Source organism: Suncus etruscus, chromosome 2 (assembly GCF_024139225.1).
Source record: "Suncus etruscus isolate mSunEtr1 chromosome 2, mSunEtr1.pri.cur, whole genome shotgun sequence".
Classification (NCBI taxonomy): Eukaryota; Metazoa; Chordata; class Mammalia; order Eulipotyphla; family Soricidae; genus Suncus; species Suncus etruscus.
Window position 1 is genome coordinate 133,992,240 of NC_064849.1, and position 22,436 is coordinate 134,014,675.

At 36.2% G+C, this 22,436-nt stretch overlaps 1 protein-coding gene across 1 annotated transcript in view; it reads right to left on the reverse strand.

Moving 5' to 3' along the window:
* The window catches only part of WDR41 (WD repeat domain 41), a 49,936-nt gene that overhangs the window by 25,646 nt on the left and 1,854 nt on the right, over nt 1-22,436 (reverse strand). Inside the window, 3 exon segments of the mRNA XM_049766098.1 lie at nt 1,052-1,177; nt 3,686-3,734; nt 21,387-21,502. Of these exon segments, the coding sequence (XP_049622055.1) occupies nt 1,052-1,177; nt 3,686-3,734; nt 21,387-21,502 (291 nt within the window).

Below are 22,436 nucleotides of genomic sequence, written 5' to 3' on the forward strand. Positions count from 1 at the left end.
CTTTCACAACTTTAATTCCTTATACAGATAGTAAAAGGCTGGATTTACTTAAAAGGATTTTGTGAAGTCTACATCAGACAGAAGTTCAAAGGTCTGAGTCAGCATGCTGTCTGCCAGGTTTACCCTCTCACTGCTCCACTTTCTGGGTGAACTTGCACCAGCCTCTCTATTCTCATCTGTAAATGAGGGTTAAAAAGTAACACCCTCGGGCCTGGAGAAATAGCATAGTGGTGTTTGCCTTGCAAGCAGCCCATCCAGGACCAAAGGTGGTTGGTTCAAATCCCGGTGTCCCATATGGTCCCCTGCGCCTGCCAGAAGCTATTTCTGAGCAGACAGCCAGGAGCAACCCCTGAGCACCGCCCGGTGTGGCCCAAAAAACCAAAACAAAACAACAACAACAAAAAGTAACACCATCCCTCCCATAATAGCACTTATTTCAAAAAACAGAATAGCTATATGTTAAATAAATGAATATATGTAAAGAGAATCATGCCTGATACATCTATTTTGTAAAATTGTGATTGCCATTACATATTCAACATTAAATTTTTAAACTATAATTACAAAGAAAGGTAATAAATGTTTTCATTTTTAAATACTAAATAATAACCCACTGGGAAAATGGCAATTCTCTTTTTTATGCTAAAAAAGAATTGTTTTTAATCTCTAAACATTCGGGAAAAATATAAATTTTTCTTCAGACCAACTCATCTTTATCTAAACTGAAAAGCAAACTGAAATAATATATTTTAAGTCCACATTCTCCTATTTCTTCCATTCTATTAACTTGATATAACAGTAATTCTGAAAATCTGATTTAGTCATGGCATTTTGATCAATAAGTCTTATTAGCCAGTTATTTCCAGTCTAATAACTTGAAGTAAACAATATTTTTAAGAAATATCTCAGAAGAGGTCTAAAATAAAATCATTTTTACTAAACTAGGGATCTTCAGACAGGCCCCAAGAGGCTAAAGACTAATCATGCATGATCTGGTCCCTTGGGTCACTAGAGCAATTTAGCTCTCTTCCAAACTAAAGGATATAAGAACTGTTCTATCAGCAGAGGCTGTCAAGATCAGCTGATTTTTTTCTGTACAAGCTTCTAAGGAAGGGAACGTAATAATAGCTGTTATCTTTTGAGTGTGTCCTTTGAGCTCCAAAAGTTTTTCTCCTGTCTGAAATACCAATAAAAATGTTAACACATAATTCACAACTTCAGTAATTTTAAGAATCATCACCTAGAAAATACACACATTCCATTTAAAATTGATTAGAACTTATCATTGAACTTTAAACAGAGAGTTTAAAAATTGGGGGGGTCAGAGCTACAGTACAGAAAGTAGGGCCTGACACATAGCTGACCTGACCAACATGCTTTCAATTTCCAGCACCCACATGGTCCTCTGAACATACCAGGAGTAATCCCTGAGTAACACTTGGTGTGGCCCCACCAAAAAAAAATTTGATAGAAGTCAGAATTTTAATTATTTTCAGGCAGACAATATAATATGGTTTAGTATATTTTTATAGCAGATTTAAAGAATTAGTTTTTTATATAGTGTTGTTGTATCAAATAAGCATAAATATATCAGTAAACAAAACTAGGGGAAAGTACAAGTATTCATTATTTAAGCATGTGTTATCAAAGTCTCCACTGTTACAAAGTTGTGGGGAAATAAAAATATAACCAAAATGTGTGTGTGTGTGTGTGTGTGTGTGTGTGTGTATATATATATATATATATATATATATATATATATATATATATATATATGATATCCAGTAATCTACACTTGATCTTTTTTGGTTTTTGGGCCACACCCGGCGGTGCTCAGGGGTTACTTCTGGCTGTCTGCTCAGAAATAGCTCCTGGCAGGCATGGGGGACCATATGGGACACTGGGTTTTGAACCAACCATCTTTGGTCCCGGATCAGCTGCTTGCAAGGCAAATGCTACTGTGCTATCTCTCTGGGCCCATCTACATTTGATCTTAGCCAAAAGGCCGAGAAGCAATGTATATCCAATAATCTATAAGACTCAAGCTCTCTACTTTGTGTAATACCATCAGCTTTATCTACCCATCCAATAGCTTCATCTATCAGTTCCTCTCAGATTTTCCAAATAGGAAAACACAAATAATATAAAGTAAGTACCACAAAATTGCACTTTACCAAGGTTTCAGGTTTCAAAAAAATATGTTGAATCTACTGTTGAATTATTGTTCTAACCATAGAAAAGGCCACTGAAACAATTTATTGGTGGTGGAGTACAGTAACTTTGTACAATAATATAATATATATTAACATGACTAACTATGCTATTTTTATCTATAATAAAATATATAAAGACCATTAAAAATGAGAGAGATAGTGGGTAGGTGCTTGACTTGCTCATAATTCATGACCTGGGTCAACAGCAGTACATATGGCCCGCTGAGGCCCTTTAAGACTGAGCACTACCTGGGGCCGATGAGGTGGCGCTAGAGGTAAGGTGTCTGCCTTGCAAGTGCTAGCCAAGGAAAGGACCATGGTTCGATCCCCCGGCGTCCTATATGGTTCCCTCAAGCCAGGGGCAATTTCTGAGCTCTTAGCCAGGAGTAACCCCTGAACATCAAATGGGTGTGGCCCGAAACCCCCCCCCCCAAATAAAAAGACTGAGCACTGCTTGGTGTGAGGAAGGAAGAAAGGGAGGTAGGAAAAAAGAGAGGGAGGGAGGGAGGAAGGAAGGGAGGGAGGAAGATTATGACAAAATAAAACAAGATAATAATCCAAAAAAGGGTGAGAGAAATGAATGTTTCAAAAGAGAATAATTTGGGGATTGAAGGATCAGAGAAGCCCTGAGAAATTTAGTGATACCTGTTAATATTTACAATTTTTTTAAATTTTTTAAAATATTTTCCTTTTTAACCCCACTCTGTGTTGCTGAGCAGGGCTACAGCAGGCATTACTACAGAGTCCCTGCAGTGCATGGCAGGCAGGCAGGCTATCTCCCTGGCCCCACAACTGTTAATGTTTGGGGATAAAAGAACTTTTTATTGAGTTGGGATGTAGCTCATCAGTAGAGTGCTTGTGTCATATGTGAGGTGCCCTTGGCCCAGCACCTGGCAGTGTACACACAACACACACAAAGCCTTTTATTATATTACTAAAACATCAAATAGAATGCGATTATGTACCATGATATAATATTTTTGTTTTACAGGTGCTCCCAGCAGTACACAGGGATTACTCCTGGCTCTATGTTCAGGGGTCACTCCTGGCCATGTTCAGGAGGACCAAATAAGATGCTGGAGATCAAACCCAGGTCAGCCACACACAAGGCAGATGCTCTACCCTCATTTTTATCCTTCCTTGCAATTTTGAAAGAAAAATTACTTCCAATAAATTTTAACACTTAATCTATAGAGTGGTACATAGATATTGATCAGTTTTGTCCCATTTGATTTAAATTTTATTTTCATAAACAACGTTTTTCTTCAGAAAAAGCATATGTTAAAAATTATGTTTGCTATAAAATATTGGTCTCTCATTTAAATGGGTACAAACTAAATAGCCCCTTTCAAATGCTAATCTCAAATCATGAGATTTGACATAGACATAATTCCACCAGCTAGTATTTATTAATATTCCTCAACTGTACAGTCATACATTTGTTACACAATCCACAAGGATTCAATACATACCTGTGCATTCCACACAACTACAATTCCATCATCACCAGCAGATGCAAATCTGGTAAAAATAAAAAAGTAAAAAAAAATCACAAAGTCACAATTATTTGTTAAAATTACTATGAATTAAGAGGCCTGGGGTTGGAGAGACAGTACAGTGAATAAGGCATTTGTCAAACATCATATAGTCCAGAGGAGTGATCCCTGAATGAAGAGCCAGGGATGAGTCCTGATGACTACTGATTATAGTCCAAAAACCAAAAAATCTAAATGAATAAAAATTACATGATATAACACTAATGCCATCACAGTTACATACACTTAAGTAAATAACATGAAAAAGAATTGAATAGCAGCTCCACTGACAAAAAATAGTATTCAAGAAGAAAAGAGAGCATGTTCCTTATTAAAATCCTATTCTTTGCTCTGTAAAAACAGTTTAACACTGTTATGTATTTTTTTTTAAATCTGAGGAACCCAGATTGTGAAATGATACTGTCATAGAGGCCCTTGTACCATATTGAAGATTAAACTCTGGACTTGGGTCCCATTTCTCACTGGTATACTAAGCAAGTTAGCTCTCTGAATTCCCTGAGGGTTTGCAGATAGCATCAGTGTTTGAATTCAAGATAGTCAATTTTATCAACCACAAGTTTATGCTACCAAACCACCTTCCACTCCCTTGAAACACAATGGACTGTACTGATGATCCCAGATCTAATCTCCCACTGATCAGGAAGACTGAGCTATGTTAACCTAGGGTAGACTGCAGTTCGATCCCCCGGCTTCCCATATGGTCCCCCAAGCCAGGAGCAATTTCTGAGTGCATAGCCAAAAGTAACCCCTGAGCATCACTAGATGTGCCCCCCCCAAAAAAATAAAAATAATTTGTTATGCAAGATTATTCACCATAGGGTATATATTACAATAAAAATCAAGAAAGTACTGTTTCCAACATAGTATCATATAGAATCACATTATAAGCATTTGACAAGATTTGTTATTAATAATGTAGCACACAAAATTGTAAATGATTCATTAATTAAACTAAATTAAGTGAAAATTATCTTTATAACATCACTTCCATTCATTAAAATTCTGGTTTTTCTTTATGAATATAAAATAAGTGCATTCTATGAAGAGGCACCTTCAATCCTGAACAATCATCAATGGGGACTCATGACAATCAGACATCGACCATCCAGCACCAATCCCCAGATCCCAACCTTAGAACAGCACAGTTCCCTGCACCAGCACCAGGAATCAGAACCAGGGGGAGGCCTTAATACTTCTCTGGCACCAACTTGTGCCAGGGTAGATTCATATGACACCCTGACAATGAGGTAGCAGGAACAACTTGATTTAAGGGCAGGTTGCCCTACCTCACCAACCTAACAGTGTTATGAAATAATCAGAAAACCCTCAGGCCTGGGCTCTGTACAGAAACAAGATCACTAATTAAAGAAGACTGACTACAATAACATCGACTGAGCAGAACCTTTCTTGGGACAATAAAGAAGGACTTTATCCTAGGCTTCGCCCCAGGATCTGTGCAAAAACCAAGATCTCTAATTACAGAAGACGGACTGACAATCGCAACTGAGCAGAACTTTTCCTGGGGTCATAAAGAAAGACCTTGGAGTTTGACAACTAACATACCAAGAGACTATAGCCGGTCTCATGACAGCATGCTTCAAGGGTAGAGATACCCTGTATCTCTTATCTCTTAGGCCAAGGAAATTTTCTTTCTAATTTTCCTAAAGTTTACTGTGCCTATGCAACAATAAATAAATAAATGAATAAAAATAAAAACAATAAAAGACTTGCCACATCTGCCTCTTTTCTTTCTTCTTTTAAATGTTATTTATATTTATAGCTTCTAGATAGGGGCTCCATCTATTTTTTTTTACAGAACTATAGAACATGATCATCTTGTTCTGCTTCATATTTATATGTCTTCCTACAAACTGAAAAAATGGGGGGCGGGGAAAGTGGATGGGACCCAGGGGCCAAGCAATCTCAGGAGCATAGAATGGAAATTTAAAAAAGGCCAGTTCTAAATACCCAAACCATGTCAACAACATGTAGAATCAACAGACCCAAACTATTAACAAGCTATACACAAAATAGTCCTGTTATACTATTATAGGGGGCTAAAGGTGGAGGTACGGGAAGCATGCTGGAAATTATGGTGGTGGGAATGGTCCTAATTCACTGTCACTATGTAACTGAAATAGAACTGTGAAAGATTTGTAATTCACATTGGTCTCAATTAAAAAAAAGAAATAAAGTGCATATAAACAGTTATGAAATTACACATAACTGGCTCTGTATAGTTATTAACTACTTTTAGTATATGATATTCCATTAGCCAGTAAGATATTTTTTAAAAACTAGCACTTCCTGGTGAGCCTGAAAGTGGATTTCCCAAACCTGGGTAGACCTTGAACTTTATCGTTAAATAAACACTATTGGTCATGCAGGATTATAGTGAAGAAAGTAGAGAACTGACAAATGGGGATGCAGAAGTTACTTTGCAGCTAAAAGTTTCTGTTTTGACAAAGTTTACATCCATGAAAGATCCATAAAATTTCTGGGGCCGGAACAGTAGCACAGCAGGTAAGGTGTTTGCCTTGCACACAGCTGACCCAGGTTCAATCTCTGACATCCCATATGATTCCCCAAGCCTGCCACAAGTGATTTCTGATCATAGAGCCAGGAGTAACTCTGAGCACTGCTGGATGTACCCCCAAAATAAATATTCATAAAATCTCAGATATATAACACAACACAACACAACACAACACTCCAAACTGAGTCCCAAATTCAAATTTCTCAGGGTTATTTTCAAAGTCCCCCAGTGGTCTTTCCTGACTAATAATACCAGTTTCAGTCTTCATTCCAAAAATCTTTGATTGCAAAAATATAGATTATCCAGTAGATGGAAAAGTGGTCAAATATGTCTATAATATATTTTAATATATAATATATTATATTATGTCTATAATATATTTTAATATATAGTTACATATATATTTCACAAAAAGGACGTTTAAATTTCATAGCTAATGAGAAAGCACACAGATTTATTTAATAGTCTATATTTAATATTTATTATTTCAAAATGTAATATATAAAAGACCTAGAAATTAAAAGGAATCATTTAAATTAAAATATAATTTCTTATGCTTGACTACACACATTTTTCCTGATTCACAGCACTAAATACTGCCATAAGTATACCAAAATTGCTCTTAGAAGTAAATCTTTAATAGCTTATATTCTGGGCCTATTGATTTCTTTTTATTTATATAGTGATGATGAGGAGGGCAAGAACTCAAGGTCTTAAGCTTCCTTCGGTATAAAACATCAATTTGTATTGATTCTTAAAACTCTAATAATAATTGCTTTTCTACCTACAGCAGGTTTAAAATACATACTTCTTTTTCTAACCTGAGATCTTTAACTTCTCATTATTGTTTTATCATGTCTGAATCTCATGAGTTCACAATGAAAAATTATTGAACACTGAGAGTTTAGAAATGAGATATAGTGCATTTCACCTCAAACTTTAATTCAATCAGTAGTAAACAAAAGTTGAATCTAAACAATGTTCAAAAGTAATGCATGAAATCACAGCCAATTTCTTACTGTTCACAGGCCAATTACCCAGATGGTGGATTATTCAGGCCATTCAATTCTCTTATATATTCTATCGGTATCCTTTTTTTTGGTTGTTGTTATTTCCATACTTATTATTGCCTCCTCCAAAGAAGAAATATAAGCTTTGAAATACAAATAAGTAAAACTTTGCTACATATTAATAAGTCTCAAAATAACTAATAAAGAGTTGGAAAATCATTCACAAATTACAATTACCTGTCTTACTAGGATGAATAACTGAAAGTCAGCTGTATGTATCAGCTTATCATGAGGTGAATCAATTTATCCAAGTCGGGCAAGCACACTGCCAAGATAGAAATGTAATTTCTACCTAAGAATTCAAAATAATAGCAAAATACACTGCTATTAATATCTTACAATTATAAATTGATAATTCCTAATAGTAAAATACACTGCCAAAAGAAGTGCAGAGCTCTGAATAGAGGATCACTAAAATGTCACGAAGGAGCCTCTCAATGGAATTCGGTGGTGTGTTTGTAGACAACTACACTGAGTTAAGTATGAAGTTGAATCCCTAAAATTCCATTTTAATAATGAAAGCCAATAATTCAAATTGAAATGAAAAAAATTAAAATTAAAAATAACTTCATAAGGTCTAAACTATTCAAAGAAAAAGGAATAAATAGTGGCTACACTCTATAGTATTGTATTTACCATAATTTACCATAATCTTTTTAAACATTAATTAATTTTTTTAAACATTAAATTAGTAGGCTGCAAAGAGAAAAAACTTTTTAAAGAAATGTTTATTGGCTAGCACTGAATTATTTAATGTGATTTCATGCTCAATATTAGTAACAATCGCATATGGAACTTGTCTCAAGATTGTAAAATTCAGTGATTACTGAAGTGTACAATATTCCATCAAGTCTAAGGTATCACTGATTGTAAAACATTCTACTATTGTATGTACTGTTATTGACAAAATGCTAATGATAATTAAAAGATTCCATGATATGATGTAACTCAATTTCAGAGAAGTTCAAATAAGCTTCTTAAAATCACTGAAATAGGTCATTTCCGTGTTAACTTATTATTTAATGCTCTCTACTCTAAAAAATCTGAAATACTTTCACCTAGAGAAACTGTAAAGCACTATAGAAATGCTTGATCAATAAATAAATCAATGACTAAGCAAACATTTAAATGTCGCCAGGGCTCTTTGCAAAACATTAAGTGTTAACATAACTTGATTTTTTTCTTTAATCATTATTGTGTTAATAAACCATCAAATTTAAAACCCAGAATCCCACTGCCCACAAAATCAATACTTTTCTTAAGCTTTTTTCCCTTTCTTATGTACTTCCTTCAAGTTTTCTTAACTTGAAACCACCTTTTTTTTATTAATATATTTATTTAAGCACCATGGTTACAAACATTTGTGTTTGGTTTCAGTCATAAAAAAAAAAAGTACACACACCCCCTTCACTAGTGCAACTTTCCTGACACCAATGTATCCTGTTTCCCTCCTTCCCTATTCCCTACTTGTCTTTGAGACAGGTATTCTCTTTCTCTCACTCACAACCATTTGTCATGATAGTTGTTGCTGTAGTCATTTCTCTACTTGCACTCATACCTCTTTGTGGTAAGCTTCATATCATGGGCTGGTCCTTCCAGCCCTCGTCTCTATCATCTGGGTATTATTACCATACTGTCTTTTTTTTTCTTAAATACCACAGATGAGTGAGACTATTCTGTGTCTATCTCTCTTCCTCTGACTCATTTCATTCAGCATAATAATTTCTTTTTTTTTTTTTTTTTGGTTTTTGGGCCACACCCGGCGGTGCTCAGGAGTTACTCCTGGCTGTCTGCTCAGAAACAGCTCCTGGCAGGCATGGGGGACCATATGGGACACCGGGATTCGAACCAACCACCTTAGGTCCTGGATTGGCTGCTTGCAAGGCAAATGCCGCTGTGCTATCTCTCCGGGCCCCAGCATAATAATTTCTATGTTCATCCATGTATAGAAAAATTTCATTTCATTTTCCTGACTGCTATATAATATTCCATTGTGTATATGAACCAGTTTCTTTAGCCACTCATCTGTTGTTGGGCATCTGGATTGTTTATAGAAACCACCTTTAAAAAACTCACAACATGGGGCCAGAGAGATAGCATGGAGGTAGGGCGTTTGCTTTTCATGCAGAAGGTTGGTGGTTTCTGAGCATAGAACCAGGAGCAACCCCTGAGCACTGCTGGGTGTGACCCAACCCTGCCCCCCCCCAAAAAAAAAGAAAGAAAAAAAACCTCACAACACAATTAAATGACTAATTATAAAAATTGTATTATGAAATCAAGTTTAACAAGGTGAAACATGCCTTAATGAATACCTATAGCAAAGTCAAAACATTCCATTCTCTAGGGCGGAGAAATGGCTCTATGGGCTGGAACACATGATTTCCTTTCAGGAGCCCCAGGTATGCTCTCTGGCTACCTGCATGGTCCCTGAATACTTCCAGAAGAAACCCCGTGCACAGAGCCAAGAGTTGTCCCTGAGAACCATTGGGTGTAACTCAAGAACAAACAAAAATCATCTCATCCTCTCTTCTGCTAATTAGGAAAACTAAATTTATTATAAGAATTGATTATTTGGGGCCGGGCGGTGGCGCTGGAGGTAAGGTGCCTGCCTTGCCTGCGCTAGCCTAGGACGGACCGCGGTTCGATCCCCTGGCGTCCCATATGGTCCCCCAAGAAGCCAGGAGCAACTTCTGAGCGCATAGCCAGGAGTAACCCCTGAGCGTCACAGGGTGTGGCCCAAAAACCAAAACCAAAAACAAAAACAAAAAAAGAATTGATTATTTATCCACAAACTATTCATTTAGCAGTAGCTATAAAGTAAGCACTAACACAATAAAACAGAAAAAAGAGAATCCTTGCCCTTGACAAACTCACAAAATATATTACTAAGAATAATATAGGTCATGAATTTACTGAAAATTGTTGTTTTGTTTTTGTTTTGTTTGGGGGCCACACCCAGCAGTACTCAGAGGTTACTCCTGGCAGGCTCGGGGGACCAAATAGGAAAATGGGAATCATCCAGAGTTGGCAGCAACGCCCTAACTGCCCTACTGCTATGCTATCACTCCCAAATTCACTGAAAACTGTTATACGCATTTCTATATATAGAATTCATTGCCCTTAAGCAATGATTCAAAGTGTCCCTTTGAATATCTAGAAGTACTCCCATTCTTGCCAAGTGTAGACTGAAAGTGCAGCTAGGCCTCACACAGATTTGCATAAAATATTTTCACAAGTACTTTCTACATCAATGAATAAGTGCTTAATATTAAATAAGAACTATTAAATTGTTCTTATTCTTGGGATGCTATTTAAAGCAAAGATAACATATTCAAATATAAAATACATAAAAAGTATAGCCCATAAACCTGAACATAAACACTCCAGTATTCAATAGTATTTTAGCTCCCTACCTAGTTAGTCCATAACAACCTTCTAATACGTGATACATTTTACAAATACAATTTTAAAATGTTAGTATATACCAGAAAATAACCACACTGAAAATAAAAATTTGATTTAAAAACATTTTTAATGTAGCAGGAGTGATAGCCTAGCAGGTAGGGCATTTGCCTTGCACATGGCCCATCAATATCCCAGGCATTCAATCCCTAGGATCCTATATGGTCCCTACAGCCTGCCAGGAGTAACTCCTGAGCACCACCAGGTGTGGCCCCAAAACAAACAAAAATTTTTAATGTTCCTTGTATGCATGCTAAAACTACTTTTTAAAATTTTTAAATAAATAAATAAATAAGGAAATAAGACTTGCAATAGGGGCTGGAATGGCAGTACAGCAGTTTGAGTGTTGTTTATCTTGCACATGGCCGACACCAGTTCAATCCCTGGCACCTACATAGTTCTCTGAACACTGACAGGAATAATACCTGAATACTGCCAGGAGCATTGCGTATGGCCCAGAAACCAAGAGCAAAACGAAACAAAAAGTCTAGCAACAGAAGTCATACAGTGATATCATTGATTCTTTCAATTAGATCCTCAATTAGAATCTCAGAACAGTGGCAGGAGCAATAGCACAGCAGTAGGGCATTTGCCTGGCACATGGCCGATCTAGGACGACCTTGGTTCGATCCCCCCGCGTCCAATATGGTCCCCCAAACCAGGAGTGATTTCTGAGTGCATAGCCAGGAGTAACCCTGAGTATCACAGGGTCTGGCCCAAAAAGCAAAAAGAAAAGAAAAAAAGCATCTTAGAACATATTTTTTCATTGATTAAAAAGTAATTTAGACACACAAACAACACAACTCTAATAACTAAAAGTCTAAGATTCTTTCATTTATTTTTTGATTTTGAGTCCTTACTCAGCTGTTTTCAGAGCTTACTCCGGCTCTGCATTCAGGGATCACTGGCAGTGCTCAAGAGACCACCTGAGTTATCTATGGTATGGTATGACTGGTCAGCCATGTGTCAAGCAAAACAAGCTAAACTATGTCTCTAGTCTATGATTCATTTTTAGCTCAAACTAGAATGACGAAAAAAAAATTCCTTAGTTCTCATAGTCACATACAAAGGTAAAACCTTGAGCAAATGCTCCCTTTTCTCAAATCACATATTGAAAATAAAACTAAACATCAAGTTTACAAATATTACAGTTTTATTCTTAAAAAATCAAGATAACCTCTAAGAGGTAAACTCTCCCTTGAACTCAATTTTTCTTTTCTTTTTTTTTTTGGGGGGGGGGGGGAGCCATAGCCGGCGGTGCTCAGGGGTTACTCCTGGCTGTCTGCCCAGAAATAGCTCCTGGCAGGCACGGGGGACCATATGGGACACTGGGATTCAAACCAACCACCTTTGGTCCTGGATCAGCTGCTTGCAAGGCAAACGCTGCTGTGCCATCTCTCCGGGCCCTGAACTCAATTTTTCTAAAGGAACTTTTACTGCTAAAGAAACATCTCTAGACTGGATTGGGAGGGGTCTTTGTTTTATAATATGTTATTTCCCTTCGTTTGGTGAAGTATTGTATTTGACAATACTATTAACAGTAAGTTCACACATACCTGACACTGTTCCAACACATACCCTTTTACCCTCTCTTTGTCCTACTGATCTAATAAATGAGCTTAAGAATGAAATGGCACATTCTCATTTCTAAATTCTCATCCCTTTCTAAATTTTCTCAGAGAATTTGTTGACTGAGAGGAAAGACTGGTCTGCTCTTGTTTTTGAGGTAAGTTTGCAACTGAGTGGGATGTTTATGCAGGGAAACCCAATGTGGTTGTGTCAACATTATAACCTTTAATACAGCTTTTCCAGCTTTCCAGCTATTCCCTAATTTAACTGACATTTTATGTCCAACTGTGTGATGTCTACACCTAACAATATCTAAGAAAAAAAGTTAATTTCATACCAAAACAAATGCTCTCATGTACTCACCAGCTGTCCTCAATAAATATTATCTCACTAGCAACATGACTTCATCTGACCTACCCTATACACCCTGCAGATAGTATTTGGAAGCAAAGCCCATAAGGAAATATTTCTGTATGTATCTCTTAGAATTCCTTTTACACAATGACTAAAGTTTATACTTAATTCCTTTCTATTACAGTATATCTAACCAATGATCAAATTTCCCTGATGGTTCCACAATTTTTTTAAAGTTACCAGAAAGTCAATCTAAGTATTACATATTACAAATTCCTGCTGTATCAAAAGTTTCTTTTATTCTATTTATTTCTTCTTCATGTCTGTTTTTGCAATTAAGCATGTCATAGAGTTATCAACAGCCTAGATTTGCTAGCTACTTTTTTTTTTTTTTTTTTTTTTTTTTGGTTTTTGGCTATTGGGTCCCACCCAGCAGCGCTCAGGGGTTATTCCTGGCTCTAGGCTCAGAAATCACTCCTGGCAGGCTCGGGGGGACATATGGGATGCCAGGATTTGAAGCACAGTTCTGCATTCAAGACAAATGTCTTACTTCCATGCTATCACTCCGGTCCCAATTGCTAGCTCCTTTTTAACATGCACTTCTTTCAACTATATTTCTAGTAACCAGATAGATCTAGACTTAATCATATTCATATTTTAATTTCTGCTATATTTATTTCACAGCATACTCCAACAGGAAATATCATTTGTGTGTCTGGCAGGTGTGGGGGAGGTATGTTAAGAGTCATAATCGTGGGGGAGGGAAAAAAAAAGAGTCATAATCGTCTCAGTTTGATATACCATAAGAGATTACAAAACCACAAACATACCAATTCTGATTCTTCTTAGCTTTAATTCTTCTATAGTTATCTCTCATCAATTTCTACTCATCCCAAAATACTGTATACTCAATTTGCAAAGGCAGCTAAGATCTCTGTCCCTTATTTTATCAATCTTTAAAATAATTAGTTTCTCAGCTTTTGCTCCAAAGGTAACCAGTGAGTTCTTTCAAAGTATCATTAAGTACTCATGAATTAGGTACATATGATACATGGCAATTCATTATAGTCATTGCCCCAACTTTGATCATGCTGCATCATGAATTTTCAAGAACTACACTTTAAAGAAGTAAAAGAAATTATTTGAAATGCTCTGAAGGATATCTTATAACCAAAGAAGCCTGGATTTATATAGAAATTTGAGAAGTTGGGACCCGAAAGAGATAGTAAAGCAGAGAGAGTAAGTCCCTTGCAAGTAGCCGACCTAGGTTCAATTCCCAACACCCTATGGTCCCCTAGACTTGCCAGTATGGAGTCAGGAGAAAGCCCTGGGCATTTCTGAGTGTCTCAAAAAAATAAATAAAAATTTCCAGTAAAATATTTCAGTGAGTGTATAATAAATCCAACTAAATTAAAAAAAAAGCTGATAAATTTACTGCTAAAGAGGCAAATTTAAACCAATATATATAAACAATTGCCTTTCTATTCACATCTCTCAAATCTTAAAACATCAGGGATGGAAAGATAAGAGTGGAAAGGTACTTGCCTTGCAAACAGTCACCTATGTTTGATTAGTGGCACCACATAGGCTCCCCCAAGCCTTGTCAGGACTGCTCCCTGACATCAAAGTAAGGAGTAAGCCCAGAGCACAGTTGGGTGTGGCCCCAATACAAAAGAAATGAAAACTATTTCACAATCCAACTATACTTTCAAATTATAAGTCAAAAAAACAAATTAGAAGGAAAAAGAAGCTAGAATGACATCTGTATAACATCATTCCCATTCTTCCATTGTACGATTCAAAAAACTATCAACAACAACAAAAACTTCACTAATTCACCATGAGAACCATATATAGGTGTCTTGTAAAAACAGTAAATGACCATTTGGGGTAAAAAAATGTATCTCAATAAAACCTACCAGAATATAATTCAGATGTCTAAATTCAATAAAATATCAATTACATGCTTTTTTACAATTTGTCAGATAGTTTGTATTACTAGTATCACTGACCATTGAATTCACGATAAAAAAGGATTCCACTTACACTCTTTTTCAAATGTAAGTGCCTTAATAACGGAACATTATACTTTTCAAACTGTAAAAGAACTATTAACCAATGTCATATAGTTCCTAAAACAGCTACCCAAAGCCATCGCCTATATTAGCTTTACTTATACACTTTAAAAATAAAATAGCCCATCTTCCAACTACATAAGTATGTGGCAAGCACAAAAATGTGCCTTTTAGATACCTCTGACTACAGAATGTGAAATTCAACCTACCTCCAGCATTGAATAGTGATCCCAATTCAGCTTTCAAGTCAATTATACTGTTCCAGGTGGCACCCACTCCCTGAACTTAAGTTAGATATGCAGAAGCAGGGAGTACATCCCACCCTCAAAGACTAAACATAGGAGTGTAGAAAGCACTAGCTATTCCACAACAACATGACACAAAGCACTACATGCAAAGGCACTCTTCCTTCCTTATTCCCCACTAGACTACAGAGATATCAAACTATCAGCAGAGTCCCAGGCCACTCCACTTGTTCAATCCTGCTTCCCAGGAAGCATTTATGGGTGTTTCTAATAAACCTTTTACTTAACTCCTTTTTTACTGTCTGCTTCCCAAGGAATCAAGCAATGGGAGGATCCTATCATCTCAACTATTGATTTCTATTCTCCGAATGTTACTGAGAAAGAATATTCTTTTTTTTTTTTTTTTTGGTTTTTGGGCCACACCCGGCGTTGCTCAGGGGTTACTCCTGGCTGTCTGCTCAGAAATAGCTCCTGGCAGGCACGGGGGACCATATGGGACACCGAGATTCGAACCAACCACCTTTGATCCTGGATGGGCTGCTTGCAAGGCAAACACCGCTGTGCTATCTCTGCGGGCCCGAGAAAGAATATTCTTAGCTTAAGATGTTTTTAAGCATTCACTAGGGTCTGTTGTTAGTGGATTATCAGACGGTTGCTGAGTTTCTTTAGTCTCTTGTAAAAGTACAACTTCACCAACCGTCCTAGAGGCATATTCTGCTATTCAGCCTGGCATTTCATGGGTCACCTGATTCTTTTTGAGTCGTGATCACCGTCCTCCATAACCTTGTCTATTTCCTGGAGGAGCAAGGAATGGTCAAATGAGCAACAGAAAAAAAAAAAAAAAAAAAAAACAATTCTCAAAATGTGTATGAACTCAGTTTAGTTTAATGTGTCAAATGCTACAGTATTACATGCAATTTTAGCACAGTCCATTTTTTGGAAGACTCTTGCTGAGGCTTAGCCTTCTTTAGTGATCTCACAATCAATATGACCCTCACTTCATGTTCAAGAAATACTAAAGAAGAAAAGAAAAGGCAGCTGTCTGTTAGGCTATACACAGGATTTATTTGGTATCTTCAAAAACCAATCTGAAAAAATTTTCCACTCACTGATTTTAGCCGAGCCACCAAGAAAACAAGAAAATCCTTCTGCAAAATTCTCAATAAGATGATATTATCTAAACACCTGAAGCGTGAAACCTGGATTACAACAGCTGACAAAGAAAAATAATAGTCATGTCTTAAAAATACTGAAAAGTATAACAATGCAATCATTACTTTAAAACTGGAAAAATATTCGTCCACAAACAATATTAAAAGCAGTAATAAAGACAACTAAGCTATGAAATTAAAAATGAAAGGGGAGCTCTTAATACTATTTATAATATTTATGTAAGTTAGTAGGACTAAATATTTTAAAATACCGTAAACTGAAATTTCTACATGTCTGACTAGAAAGTTTCATATCCTTTTTTTTCTTTCTTATTTGGATCACACACACTCATGGGTTACTCCTGGCTCTATGCTTACAAATTGCTCCTGGCAGGCTCGGAGGACGATATGGGATGCCGGGATTTGAACCAGGGTCTGTCCTATGTTGGCCATGTGCAAGGCAAATGCCTTACCACTGTACTATCGCTGCAGCCCAGCTTCATAACTTTCTAAACTTACATCAAAATGTAATTTTGATATAGTGATAATGTGGGTACAAAGAATTAAAATGTGACTACTATAGTAATAACTTCACTTTTCTGTAAAAGTCAAAAGGTAAGTATTTTAATCTATCCTAGCCATTCTCTACAGAACATAGTAAACGAGGCCACAAAGTATTCTCCGTCTTTACAACCAATAGCATTTGAAATAGATTTATTAAGCTTCTCCCAATGAGAAGTGATTTATTTATCCACTCAGTGAATTTGGGTATGCTCCCAATTTACTTTGAATAATGAAAACATCACCAAGAGAATTAAAAAGTACTTCCCAATGGGAATGGCCCTAATTCACTGTCACTATATACCTATATACTTGAGAATAAGCCGATCCAAATATAAGCCTACCCCCCTAATTTTACTCAAAAAACTGAGAAAAGTTAGTGGCTCGAGTATAAGCCGAGGTGGAAAATGAAGCATTCACTGGTAAATTTCAAAAATAAAAAATATATACCCAAACAATTACAATAATTAAGGAATCAGTAGGTTAAATGTTTTTCAATATGTACTGCTAAAGAAAACCTGCAAACTAGTAACAGTAACTTTAGAACTTTAAATAATGTGCAGAAAACCATAGCTTAGCAGGTAATCAAGCTAAATCACAAAGGTTAAAATCCTTCAAAACTGGATTCCTCCTCCTTCTTATCTGTGTGTCCAAACAGAGCTTCAGCCGTATCTGATGTGAGGGCGTCAGCATGGACATTGTCATCATCCCTGAGTTCGCAGATATCATCATCACCGCTGTCGGTCTCATACAAGTAAAGAATATTGTTGCTTAAATAGTTCAGTGGCATATAGTTCAGTTCAGTCGTATCCTCTTCAGCTCAGCCACGACTTGTAGACTGAGCTGAAGCACCGCCCCCTCCAGCAGACAGCAGAAGACGACTGGAGACTAGGTGCATTTGATTCAGTTCGAGCTAACTGAATCAAATAACCTGTATGACCTGAGTATAAGCTGAGTTTGGGGTTTTCAGCACAAATTTTGTGCTGAGAAACTCGGCTTATACTCGAGTATATACAGTACCTTAAATATAACTGTAAAGACTTGTAATTTACATTGGTCACAATGCAAATAATTTTTTAAAAAAAGTACTTTCCATTAGGAGCTGCTTCTGCACATGGGAGACTGCCCCATAAGAGCATCGAGTTCACTGTATGTACAAAAGCACTTTAGCAAGCAAATGAAAACAGACCCAATAATGCCAACTGAAACCTCCAGGAACCAGCTAATGCCAGCCAATTGGATCAGCTGAACCTAACCAAAATTAACTAACCCAGGTACAGATGAAAAGACTCACACTGACTGAGCCTCATCCACACTGCAATGCTGCAAGTTAGTGGGATACATAGATCGTGGTGTTTTAAACAACTGAATTGGAAGTGATAATTGACAGAAAGTAGAAAACATATATTTACCTATCACTTATTTATAGAATATTTCTATATAGTTGAACAACTGAAGTATACGCAAGCACCACTGGGACAACGGAGAATGTATAAAATAGCATTTATACAATGATCATGATTCTACAAGATTGCCTTTGCTGTTAACTCTTCTAACTTTGTAAACAAGAATAGTGAGACATTTGAGAAGATAGAGAACAATGAACAGGGAATCACAAAGGTTAAGCTAAATAAGTATTTAAAGATCACAACCTGAAAGCAATCTGCTTTTTATTGAACTTTCTTAGACAAAATGATCTGAGGACTGCGTAGGGCCCAAACAGTAGTGTTAAGACATGATATAAGAAAATTTAAGCTGTTCCAAATTCTTCTCTTCCAGAAATGTTCAATTTCAAAGACATATCACATCAACAGGCAGAGCAAGTCTTAGGATACATGTGTATTACTTAAAAAAAAAAAAAAAGAATAGGCAGAACAGAGGTTAAGGAACTTCCCTTGATGCAGCTACATATAGCCCTTCACAATGTATACAGTCCCCTGAATATTGCCAGAAGTTCCCTAAACAGGAGTAAACATTCACCACTGCTGGATATGTCCCCCAAATCAAAGAATAAATAGAAATTTAAAACAGAAAAAAAATAGTACTAAAACTCAGTGATAGACATGAGGCAAACTTTTTAAGCAATAGTTAGGAGCACCATATTATAATCGTTTAGATGACTTTATCCTTGGCTTCTGGAAGGCAGCTTAGTCCCTTCAGCTTTCACCCAGAGTTACACTAATAAAGCGACCCATAAGAGGCTGACTGATAATTTCAGTGCAGGGACAGACCATGCAAGAAAATTAAAGGCTGGAATTTTGAATCAGAGGATATATTCTTGATCTCCTAACCTGGAGGATCAGCCAGAATGTAGGAGCCTGGTAACTGCCTTTAATCATGTGACACATAAGTTAAATAATCATGCTTACATGATGAAACCCCAATAAAAACTCTGGATACCAGAGCTCAAGTGAAGTCCCTGTCTTGGTGATTCACAGTGACAGGTAAAAAGGCAATACACTCAGACACAAGCTTTTTGCTTGGAATCTTCCTAGGCCCTGTCCCATCCATCTCTTCATCTGGCTGATTCTTATTGTACACTTTAATTAAGAGTTGATTTTGTTCCTGGGTCTGTCAGTCAGCCTAGCAAGTTATTTCACCTGAGAAAATATGAATTTATATTAATATACAGCCAGAAGGCCAGAATGTGGAAGACTGAAGCTGGTGACAGAGGTGAGGGGAAAGCCAAGGGCTGTGCCCTTATTCTTTGAAAACTGACCTAACTTTAAAAAGTAGTATCTGAATAGAACCATACATGGAAAATTGACTAAGAACATTAGAAAAGCAGAATGAAGCAAAAAATGGAAAAAAATAGTGTCAACCGTGGGGGAATGTGTATGGGGATGACCAGTAAATGAAAGTGGACACTGATGGAGGGAAATGGACACTAGTGAAGAGATTAGTATTGGAACATTGTACACCTGAAACTCAATCATGAATAACTTTGTAAGTTTGTAATTTACAGTGATTCAACAGAACAAAAAAATTTTTTTTTATCTTTCCGGCAAATATTTTTTTTTATTTAAACACCTTGATTACATACATGTAGTGTTTGGGTTTCAGTCGTAAAAGGAACACCACCCATCACCAGTGCAACTTTCCCATCACCCAAGTCCCAAATCTCCCTCCTCCCCACCCAACCCCCGCCTGTACTCTAAACAGGCTCTACATTTCCCTCATACATTCTCAATATTAGAAAAGTTCAAAATGTAGTTATTTCTCTAACTAAACTCATCACTCTTTGTGGTGAGCTTCCTGAGGTGAGCTGGAACTTCCAGCTCTTTTCTCTTTTGTGTCTGAAATTTATTATTGCAAGAATGTCTTTCATTTTTCTTAAAACCCATAGATGAGTGAGACCATTCTGCGTTTTTCTCTCTCTCTCTGACTTATTTCACTCAGCATAATAGATTCTGTGTACATCCATGTATAGGAAAATTTCATGACTTCATCTCTCCTGACAGCTGCATAATATTCCATTGTGTATATGTACCACAGTTTCTTTAGCCATTCGTCTCAACAGAACAAAAATTTTTATAAAAAGAAAGTCTAGGGCCGGAGCAATAGCACAGCGGTAGGGAATTTGACTTACATGTGTGTGACTCAGGACCTGGGTTTGATCCCAGCATCCCATATGATTCCCTGAGACAGGAGCGATTTCTGAGCGCATGGCCAGGGGTAACCCCTGAGAGTCACCAGGTGTGACCCAAAAATAAAAAAAAATAATAAAAAAAAGAAATCTAAAGATAAGTCTATGATAATAGTAGCAGCAATCACAGAGTGAAAAATTAAAAAGAAAATATTTTTAAAGTTAGAGATAGCTTTTGAAAATTAGAGATAGCAAAGGTATATGGAATGAGCACTTATAATGTAGCAAAACATTCATTCATTGAATAATTCTAATTACTTACTGGTCATATGTAAGGCACCAATGCCAGGCACTAACATATTTTTGAGAAATAAGAAATATATGACCTCTACTCTCACAAAGCTTACAATCTAGAGAGTTAGACAACTGTAAGTTACACTATTAGTTTTATGATTTTCTTTTATTGTGAATATATGTTACTCATGATAAGCATTTAGTTACCCTAATAAAGGCTTCAGAAACAGTATGTAAGCTAAATCAGTAATGAGCTAAATTTAGTTTTAAAACCTTACAGTATTTTATATGTCAAATTAAAATATAAAATAATGTACACTTTAAAAAATTTCATCATTAACAAAAATTCAAATTAAAATAACAATAAAAATGACATATTTCCATATTTCTCTCATTAAGCTATACCGTAATATAAGTGCCACTCAAATTTTAAGGTCATATGATTCCCCTAAACACAAATATTTCTAAGAACTCAAAACCCCTCAAAAATAATCATTAAATCACCAAATAAAACACTGATATCTGGACATGAGATACAGATATGAGATATAAATTTCATCAAAATACAAACGTGTCCATTTCTATTAAATACTGCTAATGATCATTCTTAAAACATTTAGAAAAGATGAATTAATTTTAAAGTTTCTAATTAATTAATTAATTGGCTTTAAAGTTTCTAAAAAACTCTTCCATGGGACAAACAGAATTTCTTACCTGTAGTCATCTAACTGGACCAGAAATCGAACAATATCATGATGAGCTTTTAGTACAAGCAGTTCAGTATAGGGGTTCTGGGATTGTTCCTCACCGATGGTCTGTAAAGGAGATTTCTTATATTGGAAAAAAAAGGCAAAATAAAAAAAGAGAGATAAAAAGGTAAAATTATTTATACTGAAATAAAATTGTATTTAAGAATATCAGCTTTAAAAAGCTGCAAGACATAACATTTTACCTAAAAACAACTAGTTGCCAACTTCACTACAAAACCATTTTCTCAAAATAAAACCATACCATTAATTTTAGTATTTTAGGTCATATTATATTCACCAAAAACTTGAATTTTATGGAAACTATACCTCAAAAGACCTGACCTTTAAAAATTAGGACCAGTGATAGTAAAGCGGGTGTGGCGCTTGCCTTACAAAAAAAAATCAATGGATTATATTATCATTATTATTATTATATTATATTATTTTATATTATATATATTATATTATTATTATATTATCCTGAGTCACACCAGGAGAAACCTCTTAGCACAAAGCCAGAAGTAAGTCCAAAGCACCACCAAATGTGATCCAAAAACAAACAGAAAACCGGAAAGGAATGAGTAAACTAGCCAAACAGTATTTTAGATCAGATACTTTTAAATTATAGCTTGAAAAAAGAAAACCCTACTTGAATAAAGAATAAAATAATTTATATCAATGGATTCAATTTGGGGCAATATAATATTGATGATAACAGCTAAAGGGGGCGAACTATAGCTGATAGGGTGCATCAGATCCAGGTTTGATCTCCAGCATCCCATAAGGCCCCTCCAAGCACCACCTAAATGCAGAGCCAAGAATAATTCCAGAGCAAGGCCACATGTGGCCCAAAAACAAATTTAAAAAAAAGGCTATTTCGTGACAGTCCATATGCCAGACACTGTACAAAGCACATATGACATACAACTCACAACAATTAATTCTGGCATATAGCTCTTAAGTATGCTCCCTTTCTGCTGTTAAACAGTCATTCAGAATATGGCTAGAAGTTGAG